At 39.5% G+C, this 16092-nt stretch overlaps 1 protein-coding gene across 1 annotated transcript in view; it reads right to left on the reverse strand.

The window, feature by feature from the left end:
• Window positions 1-7797: 7797 nt before the first annotated feature.
• Window positions 7798-16092, reverse strand: part of PAPPA (pappalysin 1) — a 240734-nt gene continuing 232439 nt past the window's right edge. Inside the window, exon 22 of the mRNA XM_014830350.3 lies at window positions 7798-13258. Within this exon, the coding sequence (XP_014685836.3) occupies window positions 13151-13258 (108 nt within the window). The 3' untranslated portion in view covers window positions 7798-13150. The remainder of the gene's footprint in view (window positions 13259-16092) is intronic.

Raw genomic sequence — 16092 nt, forward strand, 5'->3', positions numbered from 1 at the left:
GGGGTAGAATGAGGCTCCCCAAGGAATGAGCCTCATTCTTTTGGCTTCTTCTTCATCTACTTCACGATGGCATTTCTTGTGGTTCCGTCGTGGTACTCAGCTTGAGAGCGATAGACCTAGACCAGCTCATTTCATCTTCGTCTTGGTCATCATTATCCCCAATGCCCAGATGAGGAATCATGTGGCTCAGAGGTGAAGTGGCTCGTCCATGATCACAGTGTTATAAAGCAGAATAGCAGAATTACAACCCTCTCTTCGGAATCCTCTCTTCCTTCTTCTGCAGTACCAGCACACATTGCTTCCCCTTCTCACCTTTTGTATAGTCAAGCTTTGCTGTATTTTAAAGAATCACTGCTAATTTGGAAGGCAACGTGGGTGCCAATTCCTGGTGATGAAGTGAAGTTGGGTCTTATTCCACTTTCAATTGCTGTAGAAAAATTTCTTCTTTCTAGGGAGAATTTTTGGCAATGAACCCTTTAAAACACTTTTGTGTTGACATATAATATACATACAGAAAAGTATGTGCACCCATTATAACTGCTTGATGAATTTTCATAACTTAACAGACCTTGTAACCAGCACTCAATCAAGAAATAGGACATTATCAGGGTCCCAGAAGCATCCTTTGTCCTCTTCCGGTAATTACCCTTCCTACTGCTCTGAAGGGTACCACTACCCTGACTTCTAGCAGCATTGATGTTTTGCTTATTATTATTAAATTTTTTGCTATTCAATTTTGGGTTTCTTCCACTCTCTTTAAAAAATAATTTATTGAGGTGAAATTTACATAAATTAACCACTTTAAAGGGAACAGTTCAATGGCATTTAATGTAGTCACAATCTTGTGCAACCACCACCTTTATCTAGTTCCAAAACATTTCTATCACACCAAAGAAAACCCCTTTTACCCATTAATCAGCTTCTTCCCAATTGCCCCTCCCTCAGTCCCTGACAACCACCAATTTGTGTTCTGTCTCTGTGGATTTATCTATTCTGGATATTTCATATAAATGAAATCAGACTAAATGTAACATTTTGTGTGCTTCTTTCACTTAGCATTATCTTTTGGAGGTTCATCCACTTTGCAGCATGTATCATTACTTCATGCTTTTTTATGACTGGATAATATCTCTTTGTGTATATATATATGCATATATATACCACAATTTGTTTATTCATTCATCTGTCGATGGACACTTGGGCTGTTCATCTTTTGGTTATTGTGAATAGTGCTACTATAAACACAAGTATACATGTACTTGTTTGAATATCTGTTTTCAATTATTTTGGGTATATATTTTGGAGTGGAATTATGGAATCATATGGTAATTCTATGTTTAATGTTTTGAGGAACAAATTGTTTTCCACAATGGCTGAACCATTTTCCATGCCCGCACAATGTACGAGGGTTCCAATTTTGTGACATCTTCACCAATGCTTATTTTCCATTTTTTAAATTATAGTTATTCTTTGTCTTTAATCTTTGGAGAAATGTCTATTCAAGTTATTTGCCCATTTTTAAGTTGAGTTCTTTGTCTTTTTGTAAGAGTTCTTTATGTATTCTTTATAAATGATTTGGAAATATTTTCTCCAATTTCTTGATAATGTCTGCCGAAGCACAAAAGTGTTTTTTTGTGTGTGTCCTCATAAATGTTTATTGAGCCACTCTGAAATCTGTACCAACTGTCCGTGTTTTCTCTCCCAGAGAAGTCTGCATATTTTTCATTTTGCATTTTGAGTTCATAACAGTTGACAACATTGTGAAATTTCAGTTGTACATTATTATTTGTCAGTCACCATATAAGTGCTCCCTTTCACCCTTTGTGCCCACCCTTCACAAAAGTTTTTAATTTTGATGAAGTCTAATTTATTTTTTTTCTGTTGCTTTTTCTTTTGGTGTCATATCTAGGAATCCATTGCCAAACCTCAGGTCATGAAGATTTACCTCTGTATTTTCTTCTAAGAGTTTTATGGTTTTAGCTTTTATATTTAGGTCATTGATCCCTTTTGAGTTAATTTATGTATGTAGTGTGAGGTAGGGATCCAACTTCATTCTTTTACATGTGGATATTCAGTTGTCACAGCACAATTAATTGTGCTTTGCATACTTTTGTAATGCATAAAATGGAAATCATATAGTATGTATTTTTTGTGTCTCATTTCTTTTGCTCAGCATAATTTTTGTGGGATTCATTCATATTGTTGCATGAAGTTGTAGATCATTTGTTCTTATTGCTGTATAGCATTTCAATGCCTTAATTTATATCATTAATTTGCCTGTCATACTGTTGATGGGCATTTGGGTAATTTCCAACTTTGGGCTATTGTGAACAGTGCTGCTGTAAATATGCTAGAACTTGTCTTTGGTGAATATATGTATGCATTTCTGTTGGGTGTACTCCTAGAAGTGGAGTTGCTAGGCTTTAGGGCATTCTTATCTTCAGCATAAGATACTGTCATAGCATCTTTTTAATCAGGAAAGAACTGAAGGTTTATTTTAATACCGCTCTTTACAAATAGATATCCTACCTATTTTTATCAATATGGGAATAAGGCAATGGAAAAGGCAGGTATGTGAAAACTGTGTGAACTAGAAATAAACCTAACATTTTCCTACTAAGTGCTTTAATTGCTAGCCCAAGGTTCCCCTCACTGTGGACTATGCCTCTTCATTCTACAAACCAATGCTGCTTCTTTCCAAAGATGGAAAAATGATGCTTGCAAAAACAGCAGCTCTAAAGATAAACTGGAATGGTTTAAATACCCTCCACCCCTTACCTCACATAAACTCTAGCTTAATGTCCGGAAGTTTCCAGATTATCCATCACGGAATCCCTAACCATAAGAAATGGAAAGGTCCTTAGAAACCTAAAGTTCTACACTGTCATTTTACAAATGGGAAGTCTGAGGACCAGAAATAAGAAATTTTCTCTAGCTAGTGGGAATACTTGAACAAACTCCTCCCATTTTTCTTTGATAAGGAGAAAGGATAGCACAAGGAGGGGAAAAAGCATGGGTTTGGAATCTGACATGCCTGGGCTAAAATCCTGGCTCTGCCCCTTATTACCTGTATAATTTTGGGCAAGGTACTTCATCTTTCTGGATCTTGATATCCTCATCCATAAAATGACCTTAAAGATATGTTTATCACATTGCTGTTAGGATTAAAGAATGGATAAAGGGGAATTTCTCTGTAAATTGATCTATTTTTTAAATATTATGATAAGGGTTGTCTTTCCACCTTAACTGGTCAGTAGAGGACAGGGTAGCTAGAGAAGTGCCCATAACCTGTTCCCCCCATATGTTTAGGACATGACCAGTGCCATTCCAAAAACCAAGACTCTGCTGTCATGAAAGGCAACTTCTGGCAAAAATACTCACTTAGCATCAGCTGTGGTACAAATTAATAACTTGTTTGAGGGTATCAGGATAGTGCAAAGATGATCACGTCACTAATAAAGTTAGGCAAGAGTCATCCTGATCAAGGAGATCTTACTGGCCAGGAAGGCAGAAGTGGGGCTCTGTGGCTGACATGATATGTACCCCTGGAGAATCTCCTTCCCAACCCAATCTTCAGTTTATCATTTGACAAATAAAGAAATTCTGCTAAACACAGAAAAGCAAATATAACATTTGTACTGCCACTGACTTTTCCATTTCTATGGTAGGCAGCTATGGATGAGGAAACAAGTTCAGAGAGATAAGATGACTTTCCCAAGGTCACATTACCCTTTCCCTGGTAGTCTGGATGCATTATAAAAACCTTTCTCAACCTAGCATTGGGATCACTACCAGTCAATCTGTGTTGTGATTAAGTTGAAACAATTGCCATCCCTGGAGTATTTAAATAATAGTGGTTTTGGCTCAGACAGACTTAAGGTAGTTATGAGAAGAGAGAACCAGTGAAATGTGGTACTTACACCTTAAAAAGACTAGGACTTGATTTTTGGGGCCACTCACTATGAAAAATCACTTAAACTCTGAGCTTCAGTTTGTCTCATCTGTAAAAATGGGACTCATGATGCCTATATCACAATATTTTTGTAAGAGTTAAAAGAAAAGCTAATCTACTTCCTTATCTTAAAGAAAGTTGTCACAGCACAATTACTTGTGCTTTGCATACTTTTGTAATGCATAAAATGGAAGTCATATAGTATGTACTTTTTGTGTCTTATTTCTTTTGCTCAGCCCCACCCCCACTCTTGTTGTTCCTCTTTTCCAGTAGAAGCTAAAAAGTAGAATAATACTGAGTTTAACTTTTTCCTTGTCTTTACTCTGGACCTGTTCAATCTCTTGGGCGTGTAACTGAGATTTATCATTTCACCGAGATTGAAGCAAGTTTAATACACTGCAGAACTTCAGTCTTGGTGATGTAAAAACTGATGCACATTTTCTCCATGTCAATACTGGAGAGCTGGGCTGGGTGTACTGAATTCCCTCCCCCTACCACCCCTCTTGCTGCAGAGTGCAGCGTGCGATGGGAGTCATATTTAGCCAAGGTTGGGGTGGAGAAATGGGGGAGGCCAAAGGAGTAACAATCAACATCGGCTGAGCATCTACCATATAACAGCCCCCTGCTGGGTGCTTTACTTAAATTATGGCACATTTTCCTTAGGACAGCCCATTTAAGACGGAAATGATGAATTCCATTCTATAGATCTATAGATGAGGCTACTGAAAAACAGATAGAGAGCTGCCCAGGATAACACTGCATTTAAATGACAGATCCCAGATCCCATCTGACTCTATCCTGACCCATTCCCCAAAGCCTTCCTCTCTCATCTTAAGACCTCATCATGATGAAAATCACTAAGGGGTCATCAGAAATGGTACTTGAATTTCCAGACTTACACATCTGATCACATGGTTTTGGGTTTTTATATTTTCCTGATAGCTGATCCTAGAAGATAGCTAGATTTCCCTGTCCCAGATTTTATTATTTAAAAAGAAATCTAATGGGAACTCTTTCTCTTCAATTTTTCTGTAAACTCAAAACTTCTCTAAAAAGTAAAGTCTATTAATTAAAAATTCTAAAATCAGTGAATAGCAGTGACGTACAATGATTTTCTAGAATCATAGAATCTTAGACACTAAAGACCATTTTGTCCAATCTCATCATTTAATAGAACGGAGAAAAATACTCTGTCCACCCACTGCCAACACTTTCATCCAAACAGCCATCCTTTCTTTCCTGAACCAAAAATATTCTCTACTCCCTACATCTTCTCCTGTCTCCCTCCATTTTCTCTTTCATACTGCCATATGAAGGATCTTTCTCAACCACAGATCTGACTATGTAAATCCCTTTCTGAAAAGCCATTCAGTGTTTCCATATTGCTGTTAAGATAAAGCCTGAAATCCTCAATTTGGCACATGATAAGCTCTCCATCCTCTCGTCAGTCCACCATCACCCTCTCTTTCTGCTTTCTCAGGGCACTGGCCTTTTATTCCGTTTCTCAAGAGTGTCATGTTCTTTTTTACTTAGGATGTTGCACTTGCTAGTCCCATTTGCTTAAATGTATCACCTGCCTTTTTCTCATTGCCAATTCTTCCTGTCTTAGCAAAGGGAAGTGACTTACCCCAGGTCACAAAGGACAGACAGTACTTGAATGTAAATTCTTAACCTGTGCTTCTGTACAGCACTGCTGTTTTCCACCTCAAATCACATTCCTGTAAAGAGTTTAAAACTTTCATCCAAAGAAGCAAGGCTTCTCCTGGGTTGAAGGCTCCGGAGGCTGTGTTTTTGTCCCAGGTTCTTATTCCTGGCACTAAATGTGAAGAACTGGGTAGATTTACCAATGCCAGTATAGCCTGATAGATTGTTGCCCCTATATTTTTATTTTTTTAATTTGAAGACCATATTCCTTGGTTAGACAAACTCTAAAACTTGGACGATAAATATAAATAGATCTAAATACAGAATGTTTCTGCTTGTTTTGAAATGAAAAAGGTGTCATTTTCCCATTTGACATGTTAAGCAACTAAAGCGCAGTGAACTTTTCTGTTAGAGTGTGTGTGTGTGTGTGTGTGTATGTGTGTTAGGGTTGGAGGAGGAGGGGAGAAGACCCTAGAACTAGTACATTCTATCTTCCAAGAGGAATTCCTTTGCCCTATGACTTCCTGTCTCTGCAGACAAAACCAAGGAGTCCAAAAAGCCACATTAAGACTTTCTCTCTCAATCTTCCTGTTTGGGAAATATTTACCTCTTTTCATGAAACTATTGTCTACATCTTGTTTCAGTCCTCACAGTGAATTGAATAGAACTGAGTAAAACATTCTCTTTAATCATTTACCTTACTTTGGAAATAATCAGTTATCTGGCAGAATTTAGCAATGACTTTTATTTTATTTATTTATATTTTTCATGCCCTCCCTTGTGTCTCTCACCGGTTTGTATTTGTAAAGAGTCCAAAAACCCTGTTTGGGTAGTTCTTGACTTCCCAACCCCTGCCCTTTTATGCAGTTCACATTGATATTCCCAAACTGCCCTTTTGTGCAAAATTCAACATTCAAGTATCAGCAGATAAACACATATTTTGACCTGTCTTATGGTGGTACTGGCAGCCAACAGCCGAGTGCACAGTGCCAGTAACTACTCCATGGCAATGCCTGTGCAAGCGAACGCTTTAGTGCATCTTATTTTTATTCTTTTAACAATTAAGTAGATATCAGAAAAATTAGTGTATTATTAATACTTGTTGTAAGCAGCCCCTGTCTCATAATAATCATAACAAGAGTTAATATAACCTGTGTTCTGACATCGTTCTAAAAACTTTGCATTATCTTATTTAATTCTACCAGCAACTTCATGAGGTGGGTACTTTTAATTTCCATTTTGCAAATGGGAAAAACCAAATCTTAAAGCAATTAAATAACTTTCCAAAGATCACATAGCTACTAAGTGGTGATAAGATGAAATTTTATCATCTAATTTGATCTAATAGGCAGATCGAAAACAGCAAAACCTCAGTCTCAGCTACATGTTCGTGTGATGAACTAGATGACTCAGTGTTCAATTATAAAGAAAAACATGGAAGTAAAGAATATGCTGGAAATACGTTGTTGAAGACAGCATCCGAAAGGCTAGGTGTAACTGCAAGTGATATTCATTTCAGCTCTCTGAAAACTGAACTTTCTTATAACATGTAAAAATGTTTTCCAGCTTTGCATATGCAAAATGTAGACACTTTTCAGGAATTATTTATGTAAAATATTGGGTGTATATTGCATTCAACCTCATGCTACCTTGATCTTCTAATTCTAGGCCCTGGGGTTCTCTTCCATTCTAGTGTGTCTATATGAGAATCCTTTAGATTTCCACAACACACAAAAATCATACCACCACGTATTGAAGCATACAAGCTATTATATATTTTCATAATATAGAATTTTAAGGTATAGTAATCAACAGTGGCAAAATATTTCTGTCTTTGACATCATTTTTTTTGTGTGTGAGATCCAACCTGTAATTGAGACCAGAGAAAACAGTATGGAAAAACAAATCCATGAGAACAGGATAAAAATATCATGAACAGCAAAATATGTCTGAGTATTTAAAACCGTATAGAAAAAATAAATTAGATGAACAATTGTGTAAATATAAATTAAAAAAGATGACATTCTTAATAAATAAAGTTTACTATTTACATTTTTATATATTGCTGAAAGACTTAACTTAGATCCATAAAAACACATAAACAGGAAAAAAAATAAAACCCAAAATAGGAGCAGCAAATTTATGCGCGTGAGGTACAGAAAAAGGATTGGAATTGTGTTTTGTTTTTGGTCTTTAGACTGTTTTCTTTTTTTTTTTTTTCCTTTTTTTATAGTAGGCCAGTAGAATTCTCATGAGAACAGAGTTTAAGCACTTCAATGGAGAGTCATTTTTTGGTAGTTTCCAGAAGGTGCCAAACAGATGTCAACATCATAATAATTAGAAATACCTATAATAATTATAACAATAATAAAAAGGTATAATATGATACATAAATATGGAAGAGCAGTTTGTAATATGAATACATTTTCTCTAGACGAGATCACAGTTTTATTTTGTAAATATTACATTTAAGTATATATATACACACATATATGTACAACTATATATACATGTGCATATATATGTAAATTTATATTTATATATAATATCTTTATATAGATAGATATCTGCGGACAGGTTTTTGATTATAGAGACCCAAGAAAGCAACTCAATAATTGTTCAAAATTCTCCTCACTGACTGCTGGTGTATAATTTAAGGAGCCCAGAGTTGTTTGCACTCAGAATGCTGTATCTTCTTTTAATTGAACACTTGATGCAGAATTTTAAGTGTGAGAAGAAGAAGACATTTAGGGACTCCCTTCCTCTATAAAGTTGGAAATGGCCCGGAAGTCTTGAATAGACAACAGTAAACTGACTTTTACCCTGTAGGAAGTAATTGGCTTTTAATCAAATTATAGAACTGGTGAAAGGCCAGAATAATGGGGGAAAAATCCAATTTACCTACGAATGAAATATTCCCAAATACAAGCCTCTCTCTTAAAGTGGATTATAATCCAGGAGCTCCAGCATCATTCCTTGAAACATCCAATGAGCACTCCCTGTCTTTCTTAAATGGCCAATGGACCTGTGCGTTCTTGAAAAATAACCCATAGACTTGTGTCAAGCCTTGGCTCTCACAGATTGCCACAGCCCCTTTCAACCCCCAGGGCCTCACAATCCCCTGCCCTCCCACTGTGAGGTAGGTAAGTAGTATTATCCCCATTTTGCAGCCGGAGAAACTGAGGCAAATGGAGTGGCAACTCGATGACTTGTTGTTCAAGATCACTGAGCAAACTGCTGCCTGGAGTCAAGAATTCTATTTTCTTACTCTAGGGACATAATTTCTCTCTTGGCTATTATAAATCTCTTTTAAAGATCAAATGATTGGTAGGAATTTGGCAAAACTTGAAAATTCAAAGAATAGGCTGTTATTCAATTGCTGTTTAGTTTTTATGTTTGCTGTTTGCTTGTTTTGTTTTGTTTCTCAAAAATCATGGGAATTACCTGTCTGGTCATGTAGCAGCTTTTTAGGAAAGTGGACTGTGCAGTGTGATTCTAAGTGCAGTCTTTATAAAGCCCAGTGCTCTGCTGGTAAATACAACCATTTTATAATGTGAAAAGCACAACACAATATGTTCCCTTAATATCGGGTAAAACTAATTTCAAGCCCTCCCCACTCTCTACTAACACCGATTGCCACCAAATAGATAAAATGCTCTCTCAACCACAAGACTACATATCAAGAGGGAAGATGCCTTATTTCCTGGACCTACCACAATGTACAGAAAATAACAGCGTCATAAAATCCTGCTCTATATTTCCTTCTACGGAATTCTTTCTGCTTGTGTCTACCTACTCAGTCTGTAGAATAAACAATTTCCTTTAGGAAGCACAAAAATAGGTTTCTTTAATTCTTATTTTTAATCATGCACTTTTATTTCCTTTTAATCTCCTTGTGTTCTATTAATCTCTATCTGTACAGCTTTGTCACTATCAATTTCTTCTTTTTATTTTCCCCACTTGAAGTAGTTCCAGAAAAAAAAAACACAAAACCTCGAAACTATTAACTTGAATTTATGGTTTGTTTTCTTCCTTCCTTCCTTCCTTTTCTCCTTCTTTCTTTCCTTTCTCCTTCTCTCCCTCCCTGCCACCTTCCTTCCTTCCTTTCTTTATCTTTCTTTTTTAAACACAGGTAAGACCTATAACAAATTGACAGTTACAACCAAGTTAAATCGAACCTGGAAGGGAGGTAACTGAAATCTGTCTCAAAGAATTATTTTCAACAAATAGCATTTAAGCAATGGCCAAGGTGGACTAAGACCAAGAGAACTGTCTAGGCAGTGGCTCAGCATGCTGAAGCCAAGAGTAGCAGCTGATACCCTCCATCTTCAAAGCCCTACTATTTATGACCATTAATCTCTCCCTTCCTTAACACCTCAATTTAGCCACCAAAATGGACTTTCCAAGGACTGTCTTCCCTTAAGGGATCATTGGCACAGATCCTAGCGGGTAATGCAAGTCCTCTGGGCAGGCAGCTAAGGTTGTGGCTTGGAAAGCCTTCCCAAGACAAGGCTTAGAGAACTGTCGACCTCATCTTTTCTTTCTTGCTGCTAAGAGGCTAATACTTCTTCAGACCCAGAACCCCCAAGTGTTTTAGGGCCCCTGAGCTGCTGCTGGACAACAGTGCTCCAGAGCTGCCTCTTTGTGGGTACTCTATTATCCTCAACAGGAGATGATCCAAGGGATGAGACAATGAGTTTATTCCCAAAAAGAAAGTGAAAAGGAGAATCAGTGCATTGCACGAATAGAGCTGACCCTCCTTCACTAAGTTTTGAGAAGGGTCTATTAATTACATCTTCCGTGGGCATGAGGCTGGCCATCAGTCAGGTAGCGTCTCTTGCCTAATATCCTTGGCAAATGTGAATTTGTCAGTAATAGGTTTGAATGATGGTAGGAAGGTGATTGGGTGGATCTTTGCACAGAAGAGCTCAACTCAATCTGTGAGTCTGAAGATAAAAGTCAGCCTCCAGGAAACTCTGCTCACCTGGAGTGTGAGGAGAGACAAGGGTGGGAGTGAAGGAAGATAGAGGATGAGGATCAATTTAAGGGAAGCTGATGAGGTTCCTCTGTGGTTCCTGCAACCCCACCATTAATAATGTCATCTTTGGGTCTTCAAGACTTTTTTTTACTACTTATTGGTGTAATAAAGTAAGTGAGAGGGCTGACACTGTTACCTTTCTTAGTTCATATCTTCTAAGCTAACACCACACAGGTTGATAACTCAGCTAGGGTAAGAAGGGGGCTTTAAGAGTTGGCAAGAGTTCTAAGATACTGGAGAGGGCTACAAAGTGAGATCACTTCTTCTATCATTATTATTATTTTGCTAAGGATTGGCCCGGTATGTATAGAAAAAAAATGCTTTGAATATAAATGAGATATGAGTTTGTAAGGAGGAAACATAAAGGATTTGAGCCTGACCTTAACAATAGTGGCAGCCTCTCCTTTATGGAACCCAATCTCGGAGTCTGTAATATGGTACAAGCACACAAAACTTTCCAAGTACTGCATCCTTATTTGTGGACACCTGTGCAAAAAGCACCTTGATATATTTCTTAATGTAACAGACCACAGATGGCCAGTAGATGTTTTCTCAAGTGTTCTTGATCAGCAGGTAATTGCTGTTGGGAATGATATAGTAAGAAGGTTTCTGAAGTTATTTCTGGTCCCCACAGGAAAAAGTGCTATGACTGATTAACAATGCCTGCCTCAGATACAGGAATGAGGAGGGTAGTAGGTCCACAAGCCTGGTATTTTCCATTCCTATGCTGGACTTTGTTTTTGTTGGTTGTCTTCACTAGACTTGAGATGACTTGATTTACAGCAACCTTTATGTGATACATCTAGTTTAGACCCTTCCCTCGCCTCACTTTCTCAGTTCCATGTCTCAGAAATTATGTCAGACTTAACCATCCTCTCCATCTCATTCTGTATTAATCTCTTTCCACATTAATCCAAAAGGAATAAATAGGTAACTGACTGAAAAGAGGGAAAGAAGACCCCAAAGAGGTGGGGGTTTCCACTTGCGTTTGACTAATTTCCTCTTAACTTTGAAGGCTGAACATGGGAGAGAGGGGAGGGTTGCCCAACCATGGGTGTGGATGGGAGTCTTGGTAGCTGGAAGATTATGTGCGAAACATGATAACTATCTTGGGTTGTTGGGGAATGAGGCTGTGAACTCTTTGGCTTCCCTCTGATGGTCCTCTAGAACACGGCCTAGATTGATCATATCCAAGATGAGTTTCTGTTCCAGAATAATAGCTACTCAGAGCAACAGTGAGGTCCTCGGGACCAAAGCGTGCTCTGGCCTGGAGGGCCAGGAAGGCTTGGATAAAGATAATAACTCAAGAGTCTCTACAATTCCAACAGTCTCTGGATGGCTCCAACATCATAGAAATTTAACACTGTTCCACTTGATTATAAAATCTAACACTGGCTTAGACATTCTGGACTCTCAGTGAAGGTTCCAGCATCTTAAGTCCCTCAACTCCTTTCCAGGATGAGAAGGCTACCCATGGGGAACTTAACTTCTCACCATGTGGGCCAATGAGGGTTTTTCTCTTGTAGAAGGGCTGAGAGGTGAGGAGCTGTGGAAAAATGTGGGTCATTTTTAAGGCAGACTGTTTGGTTGTGTGGGGTTTTTCCTAACCTAGTCCTACCATCTTGGGATACTCAATGTATAGGATAGAGCAGCAGGAAAAGTAGCAGCAAATGTGGTCCCAAGGCAAGGTTTGGGGAATGGGTGGGTTCTGGAGGGATATTATGGCCTCAAGCCTCAAGCCTCAAGCCTCAAGCAGGGGGCTGTTATAATACCTTGACATTGCAATTCTGAGCCATTTCCAGCTTGGCCTCAAACCCTGGAGTTGGGGTAAAATCCCCCATGGCAGCAGAAGAATTTGGGGGCTTTGCATACCTTGGATTCTTCACTTCTTTCTGGGTCCTACTTCCCTAGAAGGTAGCTGATCAGAGACCATTTCACTTCCAATCCCAAAGGACTGCACAATTGTGCATGACCTACATATTCCAAGCCTCAGGGTGTGAGCTATCTTGGCATCTCAACTCTTGGTCTTAGCAGTTTCTGCAACTCTCTTTCTCCCAAGGACAGTGTTGCTAGGAGCTTGGGAAAGGAAAGATTGAGTTTGTTCCAGTCTCTCTCTGCTCAGTCTCCAAAACTGCCCTCACACAGATGTTTGTATGGGTGCGTATGCATGCATGTGTACTAACCACAGATGTGCACACTCCTAGATACAGAACATGTTTCTTGCTGTGGTCGTGTGACAAATGGTTAGAATTTTAGGAGGCTCTGGGACTGCATGCTGTATATGCAATCCATCTAAGACTTTGGGATGGGATTCCATTCCATCTTTCAACATGGCGAGACTTAGTTCATGCGCCCCCACTATGAGTCCTTCCTGGGTGAAATTAAAGGCAGACCGGTTGGGTGCTAAGGATCCCTGGTGTGGAGAGGCCATTCCGTTGAGCAGCTGACTGTGAAATCAATACCAAAGGGATGCGGGTCCTGGCGTTGGGAATTCTTTGACAACTCCTTGTCCTTCCTTAGCCATGGCTGTATCCCCGGAGGTCTTTCCGGCTGTGTTCTTGGGCCTGAGGGTCCCGACAAGCACAGTCACCTTGTAGGTCACAGGACATAGGGAAGGGGGTGACCTGCAGAGAGAAAGAAAGAAGAGGTGAGCCAGGTGCCTGGATATAAAGCAGTAATCTTCAGAGAGGCAGTGCAGAACAGAGGGACAATCAGTGGATTTAGGGGAAAGCAGATTCAAGTTCAAGTTACGGCTCGGCTTCTTGCTAGCTCTGTGATAACTTGTACCAAAATCACGTGGTCATTATTGTAGCAGCCTCCATTTTCAGGGGCACTTACTGTGGGTCAGGCAAGGTGCAAAACACTTTCCAAAGAGGAAAACACCACATCCTTTGACGAATCTGTAGCAGAGGTACTAAAACAATCACCCTTTTGCAGATGGGGAAACTGAGGCTCAGAAAGAGGCAGTCATATGTCCAAAGTAATAAGTGACAAATCTGGCATTTAAAGTTGGACAAGCTTCCTCTCCCTGAGCCGTAGGTTCTTACCTGTAGAACTCATAATAAGACCTTTCTTGCACTGTGAACTCTAAGGGCTGAGTGAAAAGTGTGATCCACTGTACCAGAATTGGCTTATTAACAATTCTACTGAATTGTACAATGGGATATCTAACTTGCAGGACTGTTGTGGTGATCAAGGGAGACAAAGGATGTGAAAGTGTCTTTTAAGACACTTTCTGCATATATTGGTAATTTTGATTTTAGGAGGCAATGATGAAAACAACAAAAGCAGGTCTCAGCAAGCCCAGACCACCTTCAAGGGGGCCTGAAATCCTGGTGGGGAACATTGCACATAGAGATTTTGCATAATAGTTGTTTGAAGGATCTTGGGAGCATATTTTAGGATAAGAAAAAGTAAGAGGCACACATGTGATGATTTGGTATATGTATATATTATGAAAGCTGGGGAAAAAGGAAATAAAACTTAAAAAGTGAGAGGCTTGAGTTTTGGTTCCCAGTCCATCCCTTCACATCCTCTGTGACCTTTGGCCGTCTTTCCTTTCTAGAAACTGAGAGAAAGGGCCCAGCAGAGCGAATGTCTTCCCCATGCAGTGGATAATCTGTCTTTCCAAAGACCACAGTGCACTCTCTGCTTGAGCCCCAGCCTGGGCTCACGCAAGTGGATTTCACCTCATTGCATCATGACATTTGCATGTAACTTTCCCCAGAGGGTCCCCCATCTGCGCAGATGGATTTAATGACCTCATTTGCCTAGGCAGGGTCTCCAAGTGCTCACACAGTCTCAGACAGCATCTTTGTCTTTCTAGCTTATGGATTCTTCTCTATATCTAACTCATTTTTTCTCTTTGCCTCTTTGCCCTCCCTCCCTCCCAACCTCTCTCTGTCCTGCAATGTTGCAATAATTTAAAATGTAGGAATAAACAGGCAGATTGAAATATAAGCCCCAGTTCTCTTACCTAATTGAGGTGTGACCTTGAGCAGGTAACAATTTCTCTGAGTCTCAGTTAACTCATTCTTTAAATGGGAATAATGAAAGCATACACCTCCTGAGGTTGTGATGAAGGATATGTGAACTAACTGATGAAAAACACCTAGCACACAGTGCATATGCTCAGTGCTCAACTATAAATGTACATAGCCTCTTGTCTATGACTCAGTGAGGCAGGGACTGGGTTGGTCTTGTTCATTCTTGTTTGCTCAGAGCTCAAGCCATAGAATGAATGAATGTTCATTTCTCCATCTCTCTCTGACTCTTCCATAGGACTTATGGCTAGCACATCTCTCTCTTTCTCCTTTCATTTTAAATTCATAGGTGCCTGATGGCCTGGCAAGCATCTCACAGCTCCTTCCAGGCAGTGCCTGTCTTTCTGCTTACAGCTACTTGCTGTTCCCTTTCCAGGACATTTACTTCCCAGCCTCCATGGCTTTGTGGAGGCTGTGACTTCCAATCTAGAATATTCTTCTACAACCACTTCACTTCCAAGAGAAGCAGAGAATGTTAGAATTGAAAGAGACATAGAGAAAACCCTCCAGTTCAAATGGGGAAACTGAGGGCAGAGCCAAGTCTAAATCTAACAACTGATGTCAAATGGGGAGAGTAATGCCATGGGAGCCACAAGGCCTGAGTTGGCATCCTTATTCGCTTCTTACTCAATGAACAATTTTGGGAAAATCCCTTCATTGCCGTGACCCTTAGTTTCTACATCCATAAAAGGGAGCTAAAAAAAAAAAACACACCATATTTCATATGGTTGTGAGGATCAAACAAGAAGAAACTTGCAAAAGCCCAGCACATGGCTTAACACTAAGGAGATACTCAATGCTGAATACATGTGCACTGAATCAAATTTCCCACCAGCTCATATTTCACCATCTGTGACACCTTTCCTGCTTATAGTCCCCTTTCTCCCACCTCCTTTTGGTAGCCTCTATGTCCTCAACTCACCCATCCCTTTATCTGTCAACTTCTCCCGTCCTCGCCCACATTCTAACATTAGAATGATTCAGTTACCTCTAATGTCTTCTGCACAATTCTCTGCATAACTCTTTCCTGTTGGGCTCTGTGACCCATTAGAGACCATTTAACAGCTGATTTATCACTCATGCCTCCTGTTGCACCTCGCGCAGGCAAACATTCAACGGATTCTCTCTCTTAAAATATGACCCAAGTCCTTACCATGAGTTCAAGGCTTTGCATGATCTGATCTCCACAGACCTCTTGTATTTCACCTGGTTCCCTTCTTCCCCTCACTCTCTGTGGCTTATTTATATATTTATTGGTTCCTCAGATACTCCAAGAGTTTTAAGTCTTTAGCCACTAATGTTCCTCTACCCTCCTGCTCTTTCCTAGCCAGCTCCTCTTCATTCTTCAGTTCTTATCTCCAGTACCCTCTCCTTACTCATTGGCCTGACCAAAGATGGCACTATCATCTTAATCC

Source organism: Equus asinus, chromosome 10 (genome assembly GCF_041296235.1).
Source record: "Equus asinus isolate D_3611 breed Donkey chromosome 10, EquAss-T2T_v2, whole genome shotgun sequence".
NCBI lineage: Eukaryota > Metazoa > Chordata > Mammalia > Perissodactyla > Equidae > Equus > Equus asinus.